Here is a 21262-nt window from a genome sequence, read left to right as displayed (position 1 = left end):
GTGGTCACACCAGATACTGACTGGTTTTCTGATCCTCGCACCTACCTTTTTTTAAAGGTGTCTGTGAGCAACAGATGCATATCTGTATTCCTAGTCATGTGAAATCCATAGATTATGGACTGATGAATTGATTTCAATTGACTGATTTCCAATATATGAACTGTAACTCAGTAAACTCTATTAAATTGTTGCATGTTGTGTTTATATTTTTGTTCATTATACATGTGCGGTATACAGAAATGTGTCCATTGTTTTTTAGCAGACCCTGAGCACTTCCATGTACATTTTGTTCCTGACGAAACAGTCCCCTCCAGTGATTTAATGAAGAATTGCAGGCAGCTGATTCATTACGAAACGCCCATTTTACGTCATCAGTATGAGACAGAATGAGGTGAAAGGTATCCCAACCTTAGTCTACTGTTAGGGCTATTCGGTATACTTGGCGCGTCCATACCCTAACTCCTAACCCTGACCTTAACTCCTAACCGTATCCTAACCGAAGCCATAACCCTTACCTAACCTTAACCATTACCGTAACCGTTTAAAATGTCTACTTCAACGGGTGACGTCAGTGTGGGGACGTCCCATGGATCCCAGATAGCTTCGACCATATTTCAACCTGCTTGTAACCCATTTTCGGAAGCAGCAGAAGTCTGGTTGAGGTGAAAATTTGACAGGACAATGAATATCAATAGACTTATAGCTTTATCCAAATCTGTTCAATTTGGAAAGATTTTAACATCTAACGCAAGACATGCGACGAAAGAAGTCACCTTACCTCACCGGACCATTAGAACTCATGCTAGGAATCTGGCCTACGCCAAGGACCTGTTCCTTGGCAAAGTAAACAAAGTAAGCGACTAGCTAGCTAGTTTATCTATTATGCTTTTTAAATTCTAGATAAGGAATACAATGTTGATTTAGCCGTACTGTCTAAGAAATATGTGATAGCTTGCTCAGTTATTGTAAGTTAGAGACACCCATAGCCATCTTTCCATTGTTGTCAGCTGTCACCTCTCGCCAGAGGCAAGCCATTTTTTGCCTTGAAAGACAATGAGAAAATAAAGGATAAATCAACCAAATATCTGATTCGTATTGTGTGTGTCTCCTCCAGGCAGAGTGCTTCCCCTATCCAGAGATTGGAAATGAAGAGCTGGAGGAGATCAACTCGTTTGTTGCTCCGGTAGAGAAATTCTTCACTGAAGAGGGTGAGACTGAGAGAAGAGACTGCTGTCCTTATACAAGACTCAGATTCAAAGTGTGGTTCTATTCTAATAGACCTTCAGACTGTGTTCCAGTGTTGTATTCTGAGACCTGTCCTTGTATTTCAGTGGACTCCAAGCGTATCGACCATGAAGCTAAGATTCCTCCAGAGACTCTGAACGGACTGAAGGAGCTGGGACTGTTCGGTATCCAGGTGCCTGAGGAGTATGGTGAGGAGTTTAATATCAGAGGAGAACAGGTCACAGCCTGTGCAACAAACATTAGGCCTATCGCTGGTATGGTCTTCATACTGTATCAGAGACCATCTTGTGGACACACATTGAAACATGACGCCACTCAACATAACTTCCTGTCTCTTCCTAGGTGGCCTGGGTCTGTCCAACACCATGTATGCCCGACTAGGAGAGATCATCTCTCTGGATGGATCCATAGCAGTTACACTGGCTGCCCACCAAGCCATCGGACTCAAGGTAAAGAGTCCTGCACCGATAGACTCAAGGCTTTCTTTTTATCTGTGTTGTATAATGTTACTGCTGTTTGTGAACCTGTGATGTCTTGCTTGCTGTATGTTAGGGGATCCTGATAGCCGGTAGTGAGGAGCAGAAGGCTAAATATCTCCCCAAGCTGGCTTCAGGAGAACATGTAGCAGCCTTCTGTCTCACTGAGCCTGGCAGGTACGTACCGTCTGTTTCACTGGGCCTGGCAGGTTCAGTACAAACCTATTGCAGCACAGCCTTTCCCACTGAGCATGGTAGGTACAGTACGAACCTACTGCAGCACAGCCTTTCCCACTGAGCATGGTAGGTACAGTACGAACCTACTGCAGCACAGCCTTCTGTCCCACTGAGCATGGTAGGTACAGTACGGACCTACTGCAGCACAGCCTTCTTTCCCACTGAGCATGGTAGGTACAGTACGAACCTACAGCAACACAGCCTTCTTTCCCACTGAGCATGGTAGATACAGTACGAACCTACTGCAACACAGCCTTCTTTCCCACTGAGCATGGTAGATACAGTACGAACCTACTGCAACACAGCCTTCTTTCCCACTGAGCATGGTAGGTACAGTACGAACCTACTGCAACACAGCCTTCTTTCCCACTGAGCATGGTAGGTACAGTACAAACCTACTGCAACACAGCCTTCTTTCCCACTGAGCATGGTAGGTACAGTACGAACCTACTGCAGCACAGCCTTCTTTCCCACTGAGCATGGTAGGTACAGTACGAACCTACTGCAACACAGCCTTCTTTCCCACTGAGCATGGTAGGTACAGTACGAACCTACTGCAACACAGCCTTTCCCACTGAGCATGGTAGATACAGTACGAACCTACTGCAACACAGCCTTCTTTCCCACTGAGCATGGTAGGTACAGTACGAACCTACTGCAACACAGCCTTTCCCACTGAGCATGGTAGATACAGTACGAACCTACTGCAACACTCCAGTGTTTAATTGCTCAATTGTAATTATTTCACCACTATGTCCTATTCATTGCCTTACCTCCCTAATCTTCTACATTTGCACACACTGTACATAGATTTTTCTATTGTGTTATTGACTGTACATTTGTTTATGTGTAATTCTGTGTTTGTGTTGCACTGCTTTGCTTTATCTTGGCCAGGTCGCAGTTGTAAATGAGAACTTGTTCTCAACTGGCCAACCTGGTTAGATAAAGGGTTAGGGTTATATATATAAATACCTGGTTAAATAAAGGGTTATATATATATAAATACCTGGTTAAATAAAGGGTTATATATATAAATACCTGGTTAAATAAAGGGTTATATATATAAATACCTGGTTAAATAAAGGTGAAATATAAAACACAACCTGCTGAAATCATTACCATCCTGAACCAACTCTGGATGACATCATTCTGCTTTTCGACCAGTCACATCATCTGGAACTGTTTGCCGTAAAGCTGTTTTTTTTGCCACTGAAAAGCATTCCAACTTTTGTTATACCAACAAATGACAGAAGTGGTTGTGTATTTTAAAGCTTGGTTTTGTCATGTTCTCTGAATCTGACTGTTTCATGTGGATCCTGTATGTTTCAGTGGGAGTGATGCTGCGTCCATTCAGACCAAAGCCACCCTATCAGAAGACAGGAAAACATACCTGCTCAATGGGTCAAAGGTGAGACACATTATCCTCCTACCTGTGTTTTGCCTGTCAGTCATGTGTTCGCTAACTGCTGTTGGTACTTTGTGTTTGTGATGATTCAGTCTGAAGGACAGTTGTGTGACTGTATTTCCATGCTGTCCAGATCTGGATCTCAAACGGGGGGTTTGCAGACCTGATGACGGTGTTTGCTCGTACGGAGGTGGTAGGAGAGGATGGAGTGAAGAAAGATAAGATCACTGCCTTCATCGTAGAGCGAGCCTTCGGAGGGATCACCAGCCAGAAGAAAACCAGAAGATAAACTAGGCATTAGGGGGTCGAACAGTAAGATCACATCTAGGCATTAGGGGGTCGAACAGTAAGATCACATCTAGGCATTAGGGGGTCGAACAGTAAGATCACATCTAGGCATTACAGTAAGATCACATCTAGGCATTAGGGGTCGAACAGTAAGATCACATCTAGGCATTAGGGGGTCAACAGTAAGATCACATCTAGGCATTAGGGGTCGAACAGTAAGATCACATCTAGGCATTAGGGGGTCGTAAGATCACATCTAGGCATTAGGGGGTCGACAGTAAGATCACATCTAGGCATTAGGGGGTCGAACAGTAAGATCACATCTAGGCATTAGGGGTCGAACAGTAAGATCACATCTAGGCATTAGGGGTCGAACAGTAAGATCACATCTAGGCATTAGGGGGTCGAACAGTAAGATCACATCTAGGCATTAGGGGTCGAACAGTAAGATCACATCTAGGCATTAGGGGTCGAACAGTAAGATCACATCTAGGCATTAGCATAAGATCACATCTAGGCATTAGGGGTCGAACAGTAAGATCACATCTAGGCATTAGGGGTCGAACAGTAAGATCACATCTAGGCATTAGGGGTTGAACAGTAAGATCACATCTAGGCATTAGGGGTCGAACAGTAAGATCACATCTAGGCATTAGGGGTCACATCTAGGCAACAGTAAGATCACATCTAGGCATTAGGGGGTCGACATCTCTAGGCATTAGGGGGTCTAACAGTAAGATCACATCTAGGCATTAGGGGGTCTAACAATTATTTTATTTATAATTTTATTTAACCAGGCAAGTCAGTTAAGAACAAATTAAGCCAGTGGAGTAAATGACAGTTAAGAACAAATAAATGACAGTACTTGTGTTGTTAGCCTAGTGGAGTAAATGACAGTGTTGGTGTTAGCCCAGTGGAGTAAATGACAGTTGTGTTGGTGTTATCCTAGTGGAGTAAATGACAGTACTTGTGTTGTGTGTTAGCCCAGTGGAGTAAATGACAGTACTTGTGTTGGTGTGGAGTAAATGACCCAGTGGAGTAAAATGACAGTACTTGTGTTGGTGTTAGCCTAGTGGAGTAAATGACCGTAGTTGTGTTGGTGACAGTTATCCTAGTGGAGTAAATGACAGTACTTGTGTTGGTGTTAGCCTAGTGGAGTAAATGACCGTAGTTGTGTTGGTGTTAGTGGAGTAAATGACAGTACTTGTGTTGGTGTTAGCCCAGTGGAGTAAATGACAGTACTTGTGTTGGTGTTAGCCTATTGGAGTAAATGACAGTACTTGTGTTGGTGTTATCCTAGTGGAGTAAATGACAGTACTTGTGTTGGTGTTAGCCTAGTGGAGTAAATAAATGACCGTGGAGTAAATGTGTTGGTGTTTAGCCCAGTGGAGTAAATGACAGTACTTGTGTTGGTGTTAGCCTAGTGGAGTAAATGACAGTACTTGTGTTGGTGTTAGCCTAGTGGAGGTAAATGACCGTGTTGGTGTTACCTTGTGTTGGTGTTAGCCTAGTGGAGTAAATGACTAGAGGTAAAATGACAGTACTTGTGTTGGTGTTAAAAATGACCAGTGTTGGTGTTAGCCTAGTGGGGTAAATGACCGGTGTTGGTGTTAGCCTAGTCAGGGTAATCACGATCCAACATATATATATATATATAACTGCAGAGACCAATAATGCCTGTTCTCCTTGTGTGAACTCATTCACTCTTCAATGATTTAAAAGTATTGTAAACCAGATAACTGTAGCTGTCAGTCAGCCAAGGGAAATCCCTGTTGTGTACCATTCACTGGGCTATAACTGATGTGTTTCTGTCCCCCAGCATGTGAAGTGTCATTCGACAACTGTCCAGTCCCTGTGGAGAATGTAATAGGAGAAGTAGGAGGAGGCTTCAAGGTGATGTCACTTCCCTTTCCCCTCTGTTATATCCTATTGATGTGCAGTTATTTTTCAAGGTCTTTTTTTCACAAGCTGGAGAGTCTTTTTTAAAACTTTTATTTAACCTTTATTTAACAAGGCAAGTCGGTTAAGAACAAATTCATATTTACAATGACGGCCTACCCCGGCCAAACTCTAACCCGGACGACGCAGGGCCAATTGTGTGCCACCCTATGGGATTCCAATCACAGCCGGTTGAGATACAGCCTGGAATCGAACCAGGGTCTGTAGTGACGCCTCTTGCACTGAGATGCAGTGCGTTAGACTGCGCCACTCGGGAGCCCCTGATAAGTTTTTCTGAGTGATTTGTTAATTTTAGTCGTTCGTTTGACCTACTAGTGCTGACCGCAATGAGTTCTACAGCGGGGTTAATAGATGCTCAGCGGCTCCAGAGACGTGCTCCGACCACCGACTGTCTGTCCTGCGCTCCGACTGTCTGTCCTGCGCTCCGACTGTCTGTCCTGCGCTCCGACCACCGACTGTCCTGCGCTCCGACTGTCTGTCCTGCGCTCCGACTGTCTGTCCTGCGCTCCGACTGTCTGTCCTGCGCTCTGACCACGACTGTCTGTCCTGCGCTCTGACTGTCTGTCCTGCGCTCTGACTGTCTGTCCTGCGCTCTGTCTGTCCTGCGCTCTGACTGTCTGTCCTGCGCTCCGACCACTGACTCTCTGGCCTGTGCTCCGACTCTCTGGCCTGTGCTCCGACCACCGACTGTCTGTCTGTCCTGCGCTCCGACCACCCTGTGCTCCGACTGTCTGTCTGTCCTGCGCTCCGACCACCGACTGTCTGTCTGTCCTGCGCTCCGACTGTCTGCCCTGCTCTCCGACCACCGACTGTCTGTCTGTCCTGCGCTCCGACTGACTGCCCTGCTCTCCGACTGTCTGTCCTGCGCTCTGACTGTCTGTCCTGCGCTCTGACTGTCTGTCCTGCGCTCCGACTGTCTGTCCTGCGCTCCGACCATCGACTGTCTGTCCTGCGCTCTGACTGTCTGTCCTGCGCTCTGACTGTCTGTCCTGCGCTCCGACCACCGACTCTCTGGCCTGTGCTCCGACCACCGACTGTCTGTCTGTCCTGCGCTCCGACCACCGACTGTCTGTCTGTCCTGCGCTCCGACCACCGACTGTCTGTCTGTCTGTCCTGCGCTCCGACCACCGACTCTGTCCCTGCGCTCCGACTGTCTGTCCTGCGCTCCGACTGTCTGTCCTGCGCTCCGACTGTCTGTCCTGCGCTCCGACTGTCTGTCCTGCGCTCCGACCACCGACTGTCTGTTCTGCGCTCCGACCACGGCTGTCTGTCCTGCGCTCCGACCACGGCTGTCTGTCCTGCGCTCCGACCACGGCTGTCTGTCCTGCGCTCCGACCACGGCTGTCTGTCCTGCGCTCCGACCACGGCTGTCTGTCCTGCGCTCCGACCACCGTCTGTCCTGCGCTCCGACTGTCTGTCCTGCGCTCTGACTGTCTGTCCTGCGCTCTGACTGTCTGTCCTGCGCTCTGACTGTCTGTCCTGCGCTCTGACTGTCTGTCCTGCGCTCCGACCACCGACTCTCTGGCCTGTGCTCCGACCACCGACTCTCTGGCCTGCGCTCCGACCACCGACTGTCTGTCCTGCGCTCCGACCACCGACTGTCTGTCTGTCCTGCGCTCCGACCACCGACTGTCTGTCTGTCCTGCGCTCCGACCACCGACTGTCTGTCTGTCCTGCGCTCCGACCACCGACTGTCTGTCTGTCCTGCGCTCCGACCACCGACTGTCTGTCTGTCCTGCGCTCCGACCACCGACTGTCTGTCTGTCCTGCGCTCCGACCACCGACTGTCTGTCTGTCCTGCGCTCCGACCACCGACTGTCTGTCTGTCCTGCGCTCCGACCACCGACTGTCTGTCTGTCCTGCGCTCCGACCACCGACTGTCTGTCTGTCCTGTGCTCCGACTGTCCTGTCCTGTCTGACTGTCTGTCCTGTGCTCCGACTGTCTGTCCTGCGCTCCGACCACTGACTGTCTGTCCTGCGCTCCGACCACCGACTGTCTGTCTGTCCTGCGCTCCGACCACCGACTGTCTGTCCTGTGCTCCGACCACCGACTGTCTGTCTGTCCTGCGCTCCGACCACCGACTGTCTGTCTGTCCTGTGCTCACTGACTGTCTGTCCTGTGCTCCGACCACCGACTGTCTGTCTGTCCTGCGCTCCGACCACTGACTGTCTGTCCTGCGCTCCGACCACCGACTGTCTGTCTGTCCTGCGCTCCGACCACCGACTGTCTGTCCTGTGCTCCGACCACCGACTGTCTGTCTGTCCTGCGCTCCGACCACCGACTGTCTGTCTGTGCTCCTGACCACGACTGTCTGTCCTGTGCTCAGACTGTCTGTCCTGTGCTCCGACTGACTGTCCTGTCCTCCGACCACTGACTGTCTGTCCTGCGCTCCGACCACCGACTGTCTGTCTGTCCTGCGCTCCGACCACCGACTGTCTGTCCTGTGCTCCGACTGTGTGTCCTGCGCTCCGACTGTCTGTCCTGCACTCCGACTGTCTGTCCTGCGATCCGACCACCGACTGTCTGTCTGTCCTGCGCCATCCGACTGTCTGTCCTGCGCTCTGACCACCGACTGTCTGTCCTGCGCTCCGACCACCGACTGTGTGTCCTGCGCTCCGACTGTGTGTCCTGCGCTCCGACTGTGTGTCCTGCGCTCCGACTGTGTGTCCTGCGCTCCGACTGTGTGTCCTGCGCTCTGCGCTCCGACTGTGTGTCTGTCCTGCGCTCCGACCACCGACTGTCTGTCTGTCCTGCGCTCCGACCACCGACTGTCTGTCTGTCCTGCACTCCGACTGTCTGTCCTGCACTCCGACTGTCTGTCCTGCGCTCTGACCACCGACTGTCTGTCCTGCGCTCCGACCACCGACTGTCTGTCTGTCCTGCGCTCCGACCACCGACTGTCTGTCTGTCCTGCGCTCCGACCACCGACTGTCTGTCTGTCCTGCCCTCCGACCACCGACTGTCTGTCCTGTGCTCCGACTGTGTCCTGCGCTCCGACTGTCTGTCCTGCGCTCCGACCATCGACTTTCTGGCCTGTGCTACGACCACCGTCTGTCTGTCCTGCGCTCCGACCACCGACTGTGTGTCCTGCGCTCCGACTGTGTGTCCTGCGCTCCGACTGTCTGTCCTGCGCTCCGACTGTCTGTCCTGCGCTCTGACCACCGACTGTCTGTCCTGCGCTCCGACCACGACTGTCTGTCCTGCGCTCTGACTATCTGTCCTGCACTCCGACCACCGACTGTCTGTCCTGCGCTCCGACTGTCTGTCCTGTGCTCCGACCACCGACTCTCTGTCCTGCGCTCCGACCACCGACTGTGTGTCCTGCGCTCCGACTGTGTGTCCTGCGCTCCGACTGTCTGTCCTGCGCTCCGACTGTCTGTCCTGCGCTCTGACCACCGACTGTCTGTCCTGCGCTCCGACCACGACTGTCTGTCCTGCGCTCTGACTATCTGTCCTGCACTCCGACCACCGACTGTCTGTCCTGCGCTCCGACTGTCTGTCCTGTGCTCCGACCACCGACTCTCTGTCCTGCGCTCCGACCACCGACTGTCTGTCCTATGTCCGCAGGGAAATGGATCATGAGCATAGAGAAAAAAACGACATGTTAGGTTAGGTGCCTTGTGTTTTTACGCTGAAGACCATTGCACTACTTTTTTGCCCATTTGAAGAACATTCAAAAAGCCTACAAGGCTCCTTGCTGTGTCATTTGCATGGTGTATTGGTGCTACCGTTAACTGTCACCATTTAGTTTTGAATGGTTTACCATATCTTTGTACACGTGTTTTCACTCAAACCTTTACTGATTCTTTGTATGTGTCATTATCCAGGTTGCGATGAACATCCTCAACTCTGGCAGGTTCAGTATGGGCAGCGCCGGCTCTGGAATGATCAAGAAACTCATCGGTATAAGCTGTAGTGTGAGAAGCTCATAATCATGATTATGGTTATAGTAATGATGATGATGATAATGGTGATGTCTTGTCTCCCTCTCCAGAGATGACAGCAGAGTACGCTGGCAGCAGGAAACAGTTTGGTAAGAACCTCAGTGAGTTTGGGATGATCCAAGAGAAGTTTGCGGTGATGGCCCAGAATGCATTTGTGATGGAGAGCATGGCGTACCTGACGGCTGGGATGATGGATCGACCTGGGGTCCCTGACTGTTCTCTAGAGGCTGCTATGGTTAAGGTACTTTTTCTACCACTATACTGGGGTGTTACTACTACTGTTACTAAAACTACTACTGCTTCAGCTACTAAAATTACTACTGCTACTACTAACACTACTAATACTGCTGCTACTACTAATACTGCTGCTACTACTAATACTGCTGCTACTACTAATACTGCTGCAACTACTAATACTGCTGCAACTACTAATACTGCTGCTACTACTAATACTGCTGCTACTACTAATACTGCTGCAACTACTAATACTGCTGCAACTACTAATACTGCTGCAACTACTAACACTACTAATACTGCTGCAACTACTAATACTGCTGCAACTACTAATACTGCTGCAACTACTAATACTGCTGCAACTACTAATACTGCTGCAACTACTAATACTGCTGCAACTACTAATACTGCTGCTACTACTAATACTGCTGCTACTACTAATACTGCTGCTACTACTAATACTGCTGCAACTACTAATACTGCTGCTACTACTAGATACACTGTAGACACACTGCTGTTACACCTATAGACACACTGCTGTTACACCTGTAGACACACTGCTGTTACACCTATAGACACACTGCTGTTACACCTATAGACACACTGCTGTTACACCCATAGACACACTGCTGTTACACCTATAGACACACTGCTGTTACACCCATAGACACACTGCTGTTACACCTATAGACACACTGCTGTTACACCTATAGACACACTGCTGTTACACCTATAGACACACTACACTATAGACACACTACACTATAGACACACTACGGTTACACTACACAAGTTTCATGACTAGTTGCATGACAGAGTACCTTATTGTCTGTGTCTTTGCTTACCTCTCTCTCTGTAGGTGTTCAGCTCTGAGGGAGGCTGGATCTGTGTGTCTGAGGCTCTGCAGGTTCTAGGAGGGCTGGGTTACACTAAGAACTATCCCTACGAACGCTACCTCAGAGACTGCCGTATCCTGCTCATCTTCGAGGTATCACGCACACAGTGTAGTATTTCTCCTTTTAATAACAGAGTTATACAGCGTTAACCATGTAGTGTCCACCAGAGGACGGATGTCCACTTTGACAGACTAGATACTAGTGATTTGCGGGTTGACTCATAACTCGCAGTCCCTGCGGTTCTATCCACGGGGCGTACGGATTCGGGGGTCCTGAACTATTGTGTGGATGAAGGGTGGGTAGGTGGGTGGCGAGCGGGTTGAGTAAAGAGAAACAATACCATAAATACATTCATTTATATCTATAGGCTACATTGTGGTTTCTCTTCCATTATTTTATGGTATTAGTGCATAAGCCTAAACTTGCAGGCCCAATAGCCTGCAGAGCCAAATAATGATTTTGGGAACAGACAGAAAACTTGTTGTTTTGTTTGTTTAAGTACAGTGGGGCAAAAAAGTATTTAGTCAGCCACCAATTGTGCAAGTTCTCCCACTTAAAAAGATGAGAGAGGCCTGTAATTCTCATCATAGGTACACTTCAACTATGACAGACAAAATGAGAAAAAAATCCAGAAAATCACATTGTAGGATTTTTAATGAATTTATTTGCAAATTATGGTGGAAAATATGTATTTGGTCACCTACAAACAAGCAAGATTTCTGGCTCTCACAGACCTGTAACTTCTTCTTTAAGAGGCTCCTCTGTCCTCCACTCGTTACCTGTATTAATGGCACCTGTTTGAACTAGTTATCAGTATAAAAGACACCTGTCCACAACCTCAAACAGTCACACTCCAAACTCCACTATGGCCAAGACCAAAGAGCTGTCAAAGGACACCAGAAACAAAATTGTAGACCTGCACCAGGCTGAATCTGCAATAGGAAAGCAGCATGGTTTGAAGAAATCAACTGTGGGAGCAATTATTAGGAAATGGAAGACATACAAGACCACTGATAATCTCCCTCAATCTGGGGCTCCACGCAAGATCTAATAATAATAATAATAATATATGCTATTTAGCAGACGCTTTTATCCAAAGCGACTTACAGTCATGTGTGCATACATTCTACGTATGGGTGGTCCCGGGGATCGAACCCACTACCCTGGCGTTACAAGCGCCATGCTCTACCAACTGAGCTACAGAAGGACCCCGTGATCTCACCCCGTGTGGTCAAAATGATCACAAGAACGGTGAGCAAAAATCCCAGAACCACACGGGGGACCTAGTGAATGACCTGCAGAGAGCTGGGACCAAAGTAACAAAGCCTACCATCAGTAACACACTACGCCGCCAGGGACTCAAATCCTGCAGTGCCAGACGTGTCCCCCTGCTTAAGCCAGTACATGTCCAGGCCCGTCTGAAGTTTGCTAGAGAGCATTTGGATGATCCAGAAGAAGATTGGGAGAATGTCATATGGTCAGATGAAACCAAAATAGAATCATGGGGGTGGAAACATCATGCTTTGGGGCTGTTTTTCTGCAAAGGGACCAGGACGACTGATCTGTGTAAAGGAAAGAATGAATGGGGCCATGTATCATGAGATTTTGAGTGAAAACCTCCTTCCATCAGCAAGGGCATTGAAGATGAAACGTGGCTGGGTTTTTCAGCATGACAATGATCCCAAACACACCGACCGGGCAACGAAGGAGTGGCTTCGTAAGAAGCATTTCAAGGTCCTGGAGTGGCCTAGCCAGTCTCCAGATCTCAACCCCATAGAAAATCTTTGGAGGGAGTTGAAAGTCCATGTTGCCCAGCAACAGCCCCAAAACATCACTGCTCTAGAGGAGATCTGCATGGAGGAATGGGCCAAAATACCAGCAACAGTGTGTGAAAACCTTGTGAAGACGTTTGACCTCTGTCATTGCCAGCAAAGGGTATATAACAAAGTATTGAGAAACTTTTGTTAATGACCAAATACTTATTTTCCACCATAATTTGCAAATAAATTCATAAAAAATCCTACAATGTGATTTTCTGGATTTCTGTTTTCCTCATTTTGTCTGTCATAGTTGAAGTGTACCTATGATGAAAATTACAGGCCTCTCTCGTTTTTTTAAATGGGAGAACTTGCACAATTGGTGGCTGACTAAATACTTTTTTGCCACCCTGTACATTGTAGATTGTAGAAAGTTTAATTCAATAAGACAAACACTGTGAAAGAAGGGAGGACTAGAAAAAGTGTTTGGGAAAGATTTGGTGAAGTAGTGAAAGAGGATGACGGCAGAGCTGGCTATGTTATGTGGTGAAGAGGTAAAAGAGGATGACAGCAGTGCTGGCTATGTTATGTGGTGAAGAGGTAAAAGAGGATGACAGCAGAGCTGGCTATGTTATGTGGTGAAGTAGTGAAAGAGGATGACAGCAGAGCTGGCTATGTTATGTGGTGAAGAGGTAAAAGAGGATGACAGCAGAGCTGGCTATGTTATGTGGTGAAGTAGTGAAAGAGGATGACAGCAGAGCTGGCTATGTTATGTGGTGAAGTAGTGAAAGAGGATGACAGCAGAGCTGGCTATGTTATGTGGTGAAGAGGTAAAAGAGGATGACAGCAGAGCTGGCTATGTTATGTGGTGAAGAGGTAAAAGAGGATGACAGCAGAGCTGGCTATGTTATGTGGTGAAGAGGTAAAAGAGGATGACAGCAGTGCTGGCTATGTTATGTGGTGAAGTAGTGAAAGAGGATGACAGCAGAGCTGGCTATGTTATGTGGTGAAGTAGTGAAAGAGGATGACAGCAGAGCTGGCTATGTTATGTGGTGAAGAGGTAAAAGAGGATGACAGCAGAGCTGGCTATGTTATGTGGTGAAGTAGTGAAAGAGGATGACAGCAGAGCTGGCTATGTTATGTGGTGAAGTAGGAAAGAGGATGACAGCAGAGCTGGCTATGTTGTGTGTGATGATTCAGATAGGCCTATGGCATGTCAAGGGAATGGTATGTTCAGATGGGTTAAATGGACACTTGAAATCTGGACACTGACTGTAGGTCTGTAACATCTCACATGGCCTTAATATTAACTGTAAAATGATACACCAAATGAATTAAGCATGTATTAACTGTAAAATGATACACCAAATGAATTAAGCATGTATTAACTGTAAAATGATACACCAAATGAATTAAGCATGTATTAACTGTAAAATGATACACCAAATGAATTAAGCATGTATTACTGTAAAATGATACACCAAATGAATTAAGCATGTATTAACTGTAAAATCATACACCAAATGAATTAAGCATGTATTAACTGTAAAATGATACACCAAATGAATTAAGCATGCATTACTGTAAAATTATACAACAAAAGAATTAAGCCTGTATTAACTGTAAAATCATACACCAAATGTTGGCAACGTTATGACTCGGGAACAGGAGAAATATGATTTATTTCTACATCTTGAGATAATGCAATGCTCAGTTAGATACCTTCTGTAGAGGTTCTGTCTTCATCACAAACACTGATAGTATTTCAACCACATAAGATTTCAGTTCGGCTTTAATGTATATTTTATTAGAAACACGTTGGGTCGTTTTCACAGCTTTCTTTCTCCTTAACCGGTCAAACTGATGTCGTTTTGGACATTTTGCACTGAAAATCTTTCCCGAATTGTTTATTTATTTATATTTTTGTTGGTGTTATTGTGTTTTCTCCTCGGTCCCTATATGTCTTTGCTCCACGAAAGATGACAGAGAACTTTACCGATGTTTTCCAACCAGAAAGACCAGGGAGGTTTTCCAATGCCTGTCAAAGAAAGGCATCTATTTGTAAATGGGTAAAATAAAATCAGACATTGAATATCTCTTTGTTATTAATTACACTTTCTGAAGGCTCTGTATCAGTCAAGGGGTGTGAATACCTTCTGAAGGCTCTGTACCAGTCAAGGGGTGTGAATATCTTCTGAAGGCTCTGTACCAGTCAAGGGGTGTGAATACCTTCTGAAGGCTCTGTACCAGTCAAGGGGTGTGAATACTTTCTGAAGGTTCTGTACCAGTCAAGGGGTGTGAATACCTTCTGAAGGCTCTGTACCAGTCAAGGGGTGTGAATACCTTCTGAAGGCTCTGTACCAGTCAAGGGGTGTGAATACTTTCTGAAGGCTCTGTACCAGTCAAGGGGTGTGAATACCTTCTGAAGGCTCTGTACCAGTCAAGGGGTGTGAATACCTTCTGAAGGCTCTGTACCAGTCAAGGGGTGTGAATACTTTCTGAAGGCTCTGTACCAGTCAAGGGGTGTGAATACCTTCTGAAGGCTCTGTATCAGTCAAGGGGTGTGAATACTTTCTGAAGGCTCTGTACCAGTCAAGGGGTGTGAATACCTTCTGAAGGCTCTGTACCAGTCAAGGGGTGTGAATACCTTCTGAAGGCTCTGTACCAGTCAAGGGGTGTGAATACCTTCTGAAGGCTCTGTACCAGTCAAGGGGTGTGAATACCTTCTGAAGGCTCTGTACCAGTCAAGGGGTGTGAATACCTTCTGAAGGCTCTGTACCAGTCAAGGGGTGTGAATACCTTCTGAAGGCACTGAATCTCTCTGGAGATATGAAGATGTTAGATTGTAGTTATGAAGAGGTCTTTACTTGACGTTGTGTTCTGTCTCTTCAGGGCACCAATGAGATCCTGAGGATGTACATAGCTCTGACTGGGATGCAGTATGCTGGAAAAATACTGACAGGCAAAATCAAGTAAGTAACTTTTTGGACGACCTGACCAAATTCATATAGAAATGTGAGTTATAGATCTGGCATTCGCATTGAAAGCAAGTCTAAGAATCGGTAGATCTGTTCTATTTTATTCTATTTCTTAGTTTTTTTTTCGTCTTTTGGTTTTGTACACCAGCTTCAAACAGCTGAAAATACTATTATTGGTGATGGGAAAACATATTTCACAGAGGTTTAGATGGTACAATGATTCTCCACACTATACTTGCTTGTTTTGTCACAAACTGAAATTAGGCGAACTATTACAATTTTAGCAACCATGAAATGGTGGTGTGATTTCTGCATATGGCACCTTTTTAAGATAAGTTACATGACCAAAAGTATGTGGACACGTGCTCGTCAAACATCTCATTCCCAAATCATGGGCATTAATATGGAGTTGTTCCCCCCTTTGCTGCCATAACAGCCTCCACTCTTCTGGGAAGGCTTTCCACTAGATCATTGCTCTGATGTTGGGCAATAAGGCCTGGCTCACAGTCTGCGTTCCAATTCATCCCAAAGGTGTTCGATGGGGTTGAGGTCAGGGCTCTGTGCGGGCCAGTCAAGTTCTTCCACACGATCTCAACAAAATATTTCTGTATGGATCTCGTTGAAATTCACAGAGCTCTTCAGTAAGGCCATTCTACTGCCAGTGTTATATTATTGCGATTGCATGGCTGGTTTAGATTTTATTCACCTGTCAGCAACGTGTGTGGCTGAAATAGCCGAATCCATTCATTTTGAAGGGGTGTCCACATACTCTTGTGAGTATGTATGTGTGTGTGTGTATATATCAGCTCAATTAATTACATTTCTATCTGTAACATTCTGAAATTGTCATCTGTCTCTCTGCCTTGTCCAATCAGGGAGATGAAGAAGGGGAATGTGGGTGTGGCCTTGGAGATGTTGGGCAGGAAGTTGGGAGATGCGTTGGGGAGGAAGGTGGACCTTGGACTGACTGGGATGGATGGGGTGGTGCATCCTGGTCTGGCGGTGCGTACCTTATTTAACCTATAACCCCTAACCCTGGGACTGAATGGGACGGTACGTACCTCATATGCAGTACTACAGTGCGTTCGGAAAGTATTCAGACCCCTTAACTTTTTCTTCATTTTGTTACGTTACAGCCTTGTTCTAAAGTATATTAACTTGTTTTTTTCCCCCTCAGCAATTTCATCAATATCCCATAATGACAAAGCAAAATGTTTTTATGTGCAAATTTGTAAAAATAAACTATCACATTTACTTGAGTATTCAGACCCTTTAATCAGTACTTTGTTGAAGCACCTTTGGCAGCGATTACAGCCTCGAGTCTTCTTGGGTATGATGCTACAAGCTTGTCACACCTATTTGGGGAGTTTCTCAAAATAAATTATCTGCAGATCCTCTCAAGCTCTGTCAGGTTGGATGGGAAGCGCCACAGCTATTTTCAGGTTTCTCCGGAGATGTTCGATCAGGTTCAAGTCTGGGCTCTGGCTGGGCCACTCAAGAACATTCAGAGACTTGTCCCGAAGCCACTCCTGCGTTGTGTAGGTTGCATACTCTCAGTCAAATATCCCTTACACAGCCTGGAAGTGTGTTGGGTCATTGTCCTGTTGAAAAACAAATGATAGTCCCACTAAGCTCACTGTATCCGGTTGGAGCGAGTGGTCGCATCTGCACGTCGCTCCAACGGGTAGTATAACTTTTTCATTATATTTCATTATATCACAACGGTTTGATTTGTCTTATCTTAGCAATTTCTTCTCAGCTAGCTACATAGCCGTCTTTGTATCAAAGATAATTGCGTAATTATCGTATTTCGCCGTCCTAACGTAGTCTTCACTAGCCAGCTAGCTAACGTCCACTGATTAGCTGCACTGAGAAACTTTTACACTCAACTGAACGACTTGATTAGTTTAGTGTTAGCTACCTACATAGCTGTCTTTGCTGTCTTCGTATCATCGTATCATCGTATCCAAGATAATTGTGTTGTTTAGGTTTAGAGTGTGTAGTCTTAGAGTGATTATCTTAATTTACCGAGGTTAGCTAGCCAGCTATTTGTCGTCCTTAACGTAGGTGACTCTGCTAGCTAGCCAACAGCTAGCCAACGCTAGCCAACGTCTTCTGTATAGAACTCAACTACCCGGTCGCATTCACAGGTTGTATCACATTTTCACTTCATTTCATTACAGTACAACGGTTTGATTTGTTTGATCGTAGCTAGCTACTTAGCTAGCTACATAGCCGTCTTTGTATCAAAGATAATTGTGTAGTCTAGAGCGATTTTCTAGGTTCGCTAGCCATCTATTGTCGTTCTTTTAACGCAACGTAACGTAAACAACACTGCTAGCTAGCCTGCTAGCCCCCGAATAGCAACACTGCAGAAACTATTACACTCAACGGAATGACTTGATTAGTGTAGTGTCAACAACGCACCCACTGCCAGCTGGCCTACTTCAGCAGTACTGTATCATTTTAATCATTTTAGTCAATAAGATTCTTGCTACGTAGCTTAACTTTCTGAACATTCGAGACGTGTAGTCCACTTGTCATTCAATCTCCTTTGCATTAGCGTAGCCTCTTCTGTAGCCTGTCAACTATGTGTCTGTTTATCCCTGTTCTCTCCTCTCTGCACAGACCATACAAACGCTCCTCACCGCGTGGCCGCGGCCACCCTACTCTGGTGGTCCCAGCGCGCACGACCCACGTGGAGTTCCAGGTCTCCGGTAGCCTCTGGAACTGCCAATCTGCGGTCAACAAGGCAGAGTTCATCTCAGCCTATGCCTCCCTCCAGTCCCTCGACTTCTTGGCACTGACGGAAACATGGATCACCACAGACAACACTGCTACTCCTACTGCTCTCTCTTCGTCCGCCCACGTGTTCTCGCACACCCCGAGAGCATCTGGTCAGCGGGGTGGTGGCACCGGGATCCTCATCTCTCCCAAGTGGTCATTCTCTCTTTCTCCCCTTACCCATCTGTCTATCGCCTCCTTTGAATTCCATGCTGTCACAGTTACTAGCCCTTTCAAGCTTAACATCCTTATCATTTATCGCCCTCCAGGTTCCCTCGGAGAGTTCATCAATGAGCTTGATGCCTTGATAAGCTCCTTTCCTGAGGACGGCTCACCTCTCACAGTTCTGGGCGACTTTAACCTCCCCACGTCTACCTTTGACTCTTTCCTCTCTGCCTCCTTCTTTCCACTCCTCTCCTCTTTTGACCTCACCCTCTCACCTTCCCCCCTACTCACAAGGCAGGCAATACGCTCGACCTCATCTTTACTAGATGCTGTTCTTCCACTAACCTCACTGCAACTCCCCTCCAAGTCTCCGACCACTGCCTTGTATCCTTTTCCCTCTCGCTCTCATCCAACACCTCCCACACTGCCCCTACTCGGATGGTATCGCGCCGTCCCAACCTTCGCTCTCTCTCCCCCGCTACTCTCTCCTCTTCCATCCTATCATCTCTTCCCTCCGCTCAAACCTTCTCCCACCTATCTCCTGATTCTGCCTCCTCAACCCTCCTCTCCTCCCTCTCTGCATCCCTTGACTCTCTATGTCCCCTATCCTCCAGGCCGGCTCGGTCCTCCCCTCCCGCTCCGTGGCTCGATGACTCATTGCGAGCTCACAGAACAGGGCTCCGGGCAGCCGAGCGGAAATGGAGGAAAACTCGCCTCCCTGCGGACCTGGCATCCTTTCACTCCCTCCTCTCTACATTTTCCTCCTCTGTCTCTGCTGCTAAAGCCACTTTCTACCACGCTAAATTCCAAGCATCTGCCTCTAACCCTAGGAAGCTCTTTGCCACCTTCTCCTCCCTCCTGAATCCTCCGCCCCCTCCCCCCCCTCCTCCCTCTCTGCAGATGACTTCGTCAACCATTTTGAAAAGAAGGTCGACGTCATCCGATCCTCGTTTGCTAAGTCAAACGACACCGCTGGTTCTGCTCACACTGCCCTACCCTGTGCTCTGACCTCTTTCTCCCCTCTCTCTCAGATGAAATCTCGCGTCTTGTGACGGCCGGCCGCCCAACAACCTGCCCGCTTGACCCTATCCCCTCCTCTCTTCTCCAGACCATTTCCGGAGACCTTCTCCCTTACCTCACCTCGCTCATCAACTCATCCCTGACCGTTGGCTACGTCCCTTCCGTCTTCAAGAGAGCGAGAGTTGCACCCCTTCTGAAAAAACCTACACTCGATCCCTCCGATGTCAACAATTACAGACCAGTATCCCTTCTTTCTTTTCTCTCCAAAACTCTTGAACGTGCCGTCCTTGGCCAGCTCTCCCGCTATCTCTCCCTGAATGACCTTCTTGATCCAAATCAGTCAGGTTTCAAGACTAGTCATTCAACTGAGACTGCTCTCCTCTGTATCACGGAGGCGCTCCGCACTGCTAAAGCTAACTCTCTCTCCTCTGCTCTCATCCTTCTAGATCTATCGGCTGCCTTCGATACTGTGAACCATCAGATCCTCCTCTCCACCCTCTCCGAGTTGGGCATCTCCGGCGCGGCCCACGCTTGGATTGCGTCCTACCTGACAGGTCGCTCCTACCAGGTGGCGTGGCGAGAATCTGTCTCCTCACCACGCGCTCTCACCACTGGTGTCCCCCAGGGCTCTGTTCTTGGCCCTCTCCTATTCTCGCTATACACCAAGTCACTTGGCTCTGTCATAACCTCACATGGTCTCTCTTATCATTGCTATGCAGACGACACACAATTAATCTTCTCCTTTCCCCCTTCTGATGACCAGGTGGCGAATCGCATCTCTGCATGTCTGGCAGACATATCAGTGTGGATGACGGATCACCACCTCAAGCTGAACCTCGGCAAGACGGAGCTGCTCTTCCTCCCGGGGAAGGACTGCCCGTTCCATGATCTCGCCATCACGGTCGACAACTCCATTGTGTCCTCCTCCCAGAGCGCCAAGAACCTTGGCGTGATCCTGGACAACACCCTGTCGTTCTCAACTAACATCAAGGCGGTGGCCCGTTCCTGTAGGTTCATGCTCTACAACATCCGCAGAGTACGACCCTGCCTCACACAGGAAGCGGCGCAGGTCCTAATCCAGGCACTTGTCATCTCCCGTCTGGATTACTGCAACTCGCTGTTGGCTGGGCTCCCTGCCTGTGCCATTAAACCCCTTCAACTCATCCAGAACGCCGCAGCCCGTCTGGTGTTCAACCTTCCCAAGTTCTCTCACGTCACCCCGCTCCTCCGTTCTCTCCACTGGCTTCCAGTTGAAGCTCGCATCCGCTACAAGACCATGGTGCTTGCCTACGGAGCTGTGAGGGGAACGGCACCTCAGTACCTCCAGGCTCTGATCAGGCCCTACACCCAAACAAGGGCACTGCGTTCATCCACCTCTGGCCTGCTCGCCTCCCTACCACTGAGGAAGTACAGCTCCCGCTCAGCCCAGTCAAAACTGTTCGCTGCCCTGGCCCCCCAATGGTGGAACAAACTCCCTCACGACGCCAGGACAGCGGAGTCAATCACCACCTTCCGGAGACACCTGAAACCCCACCTCTTTAAGGAATACCTAGGATAGGTTAAGTAATCCCTCTCACCCCACCCCCCTAAGTTTTAGATGCACTATTGTTAAGTGACTGTCCCACTGGATGTCATAAGGTGAATGCACCAATTTGTAAGTCGCTCTGGATAAGAGCGTCTGCTAAATGACTTAAATGTAAATGTAAATGTAAGCGCAAACCACATGGGATGGTGTATCGCTACAGAATACTGTGGTAGCCATGCTGGTTAAATGTGCCTTGAATTCTAAATAAATCACTGAGTGTCACCAGCAAAGAACCCCCACACCACCTCCTCCATGCTTCACGGTGGGAACCACACATGTGGAGATCAT

The 21262-nt window shown here is 47.7% G+C and overlaps 1 protein-coding gene across 1 annotated transcript in view; it reads left to right on the top strand.

The window, feature by feature from the left end:
* The first annotated feature begins 438 nt into the window (after window positions 1-438).
* LOC124003860 (complex I assembly factor ACAD9, mitochondrial-like) overlaps window positions 439-21262 on the top strand; it is a 41681-nt gene continuing 20857 nt past the window's right edge. Inside the window, 14 exon segments of the mRNA XM_046312476.1 lie at window positions 439-852; window positions 1115-1208; window positions 1332-1433; window positions 1588-1694; window positions 1798-1898; window positions 3288-3366; window positions 3497-3634; window positions 3636-3675; window positions 5471-5544; window positions 9439-9514; window positions 9606-9796; window positions 10649-10777; window positions 15335-15414; window positions 16296-16422. Coding sequence (XP_046168432.1) covers window positions 682-852; window positions 1115-1208; window positions 1332-1433; window positions 1588-1694; window positions 1798-1898; window positions 3288-3366; window positions 3497-3634; window positions 3636-3675; window positions 5471-5544; window positions 9439-9514; window positions 9606-9796; window positions 10649-10777; window positions 15335-15414; window positions 16296-16422 — 1509 coding nt within the window. The 5' untranslated portion in view covers window positions 439-681.

The sequence above is a fragment of the Oncorhynchus gorbuscha genome, linkage group LG18, assembly GCF_021184085.1.
Source record: "Oncorhynchus gorbuscha isolate QuinsamMale2020 ecotype Even-year linkage group LG18, OgorEven_v1.0, whole genome shotgun sequence".
Classification (NCBI taxonomy): Eukaryota; Metazoa; Chordata; class Actinopteri; order Salmoniformes; family Salmonidae; genus Oncorhynchus; species Oncorhynchus gorbuscha.
This window is presented reverse-complemented; position numbering and strand designations above follow the sequence as displayed.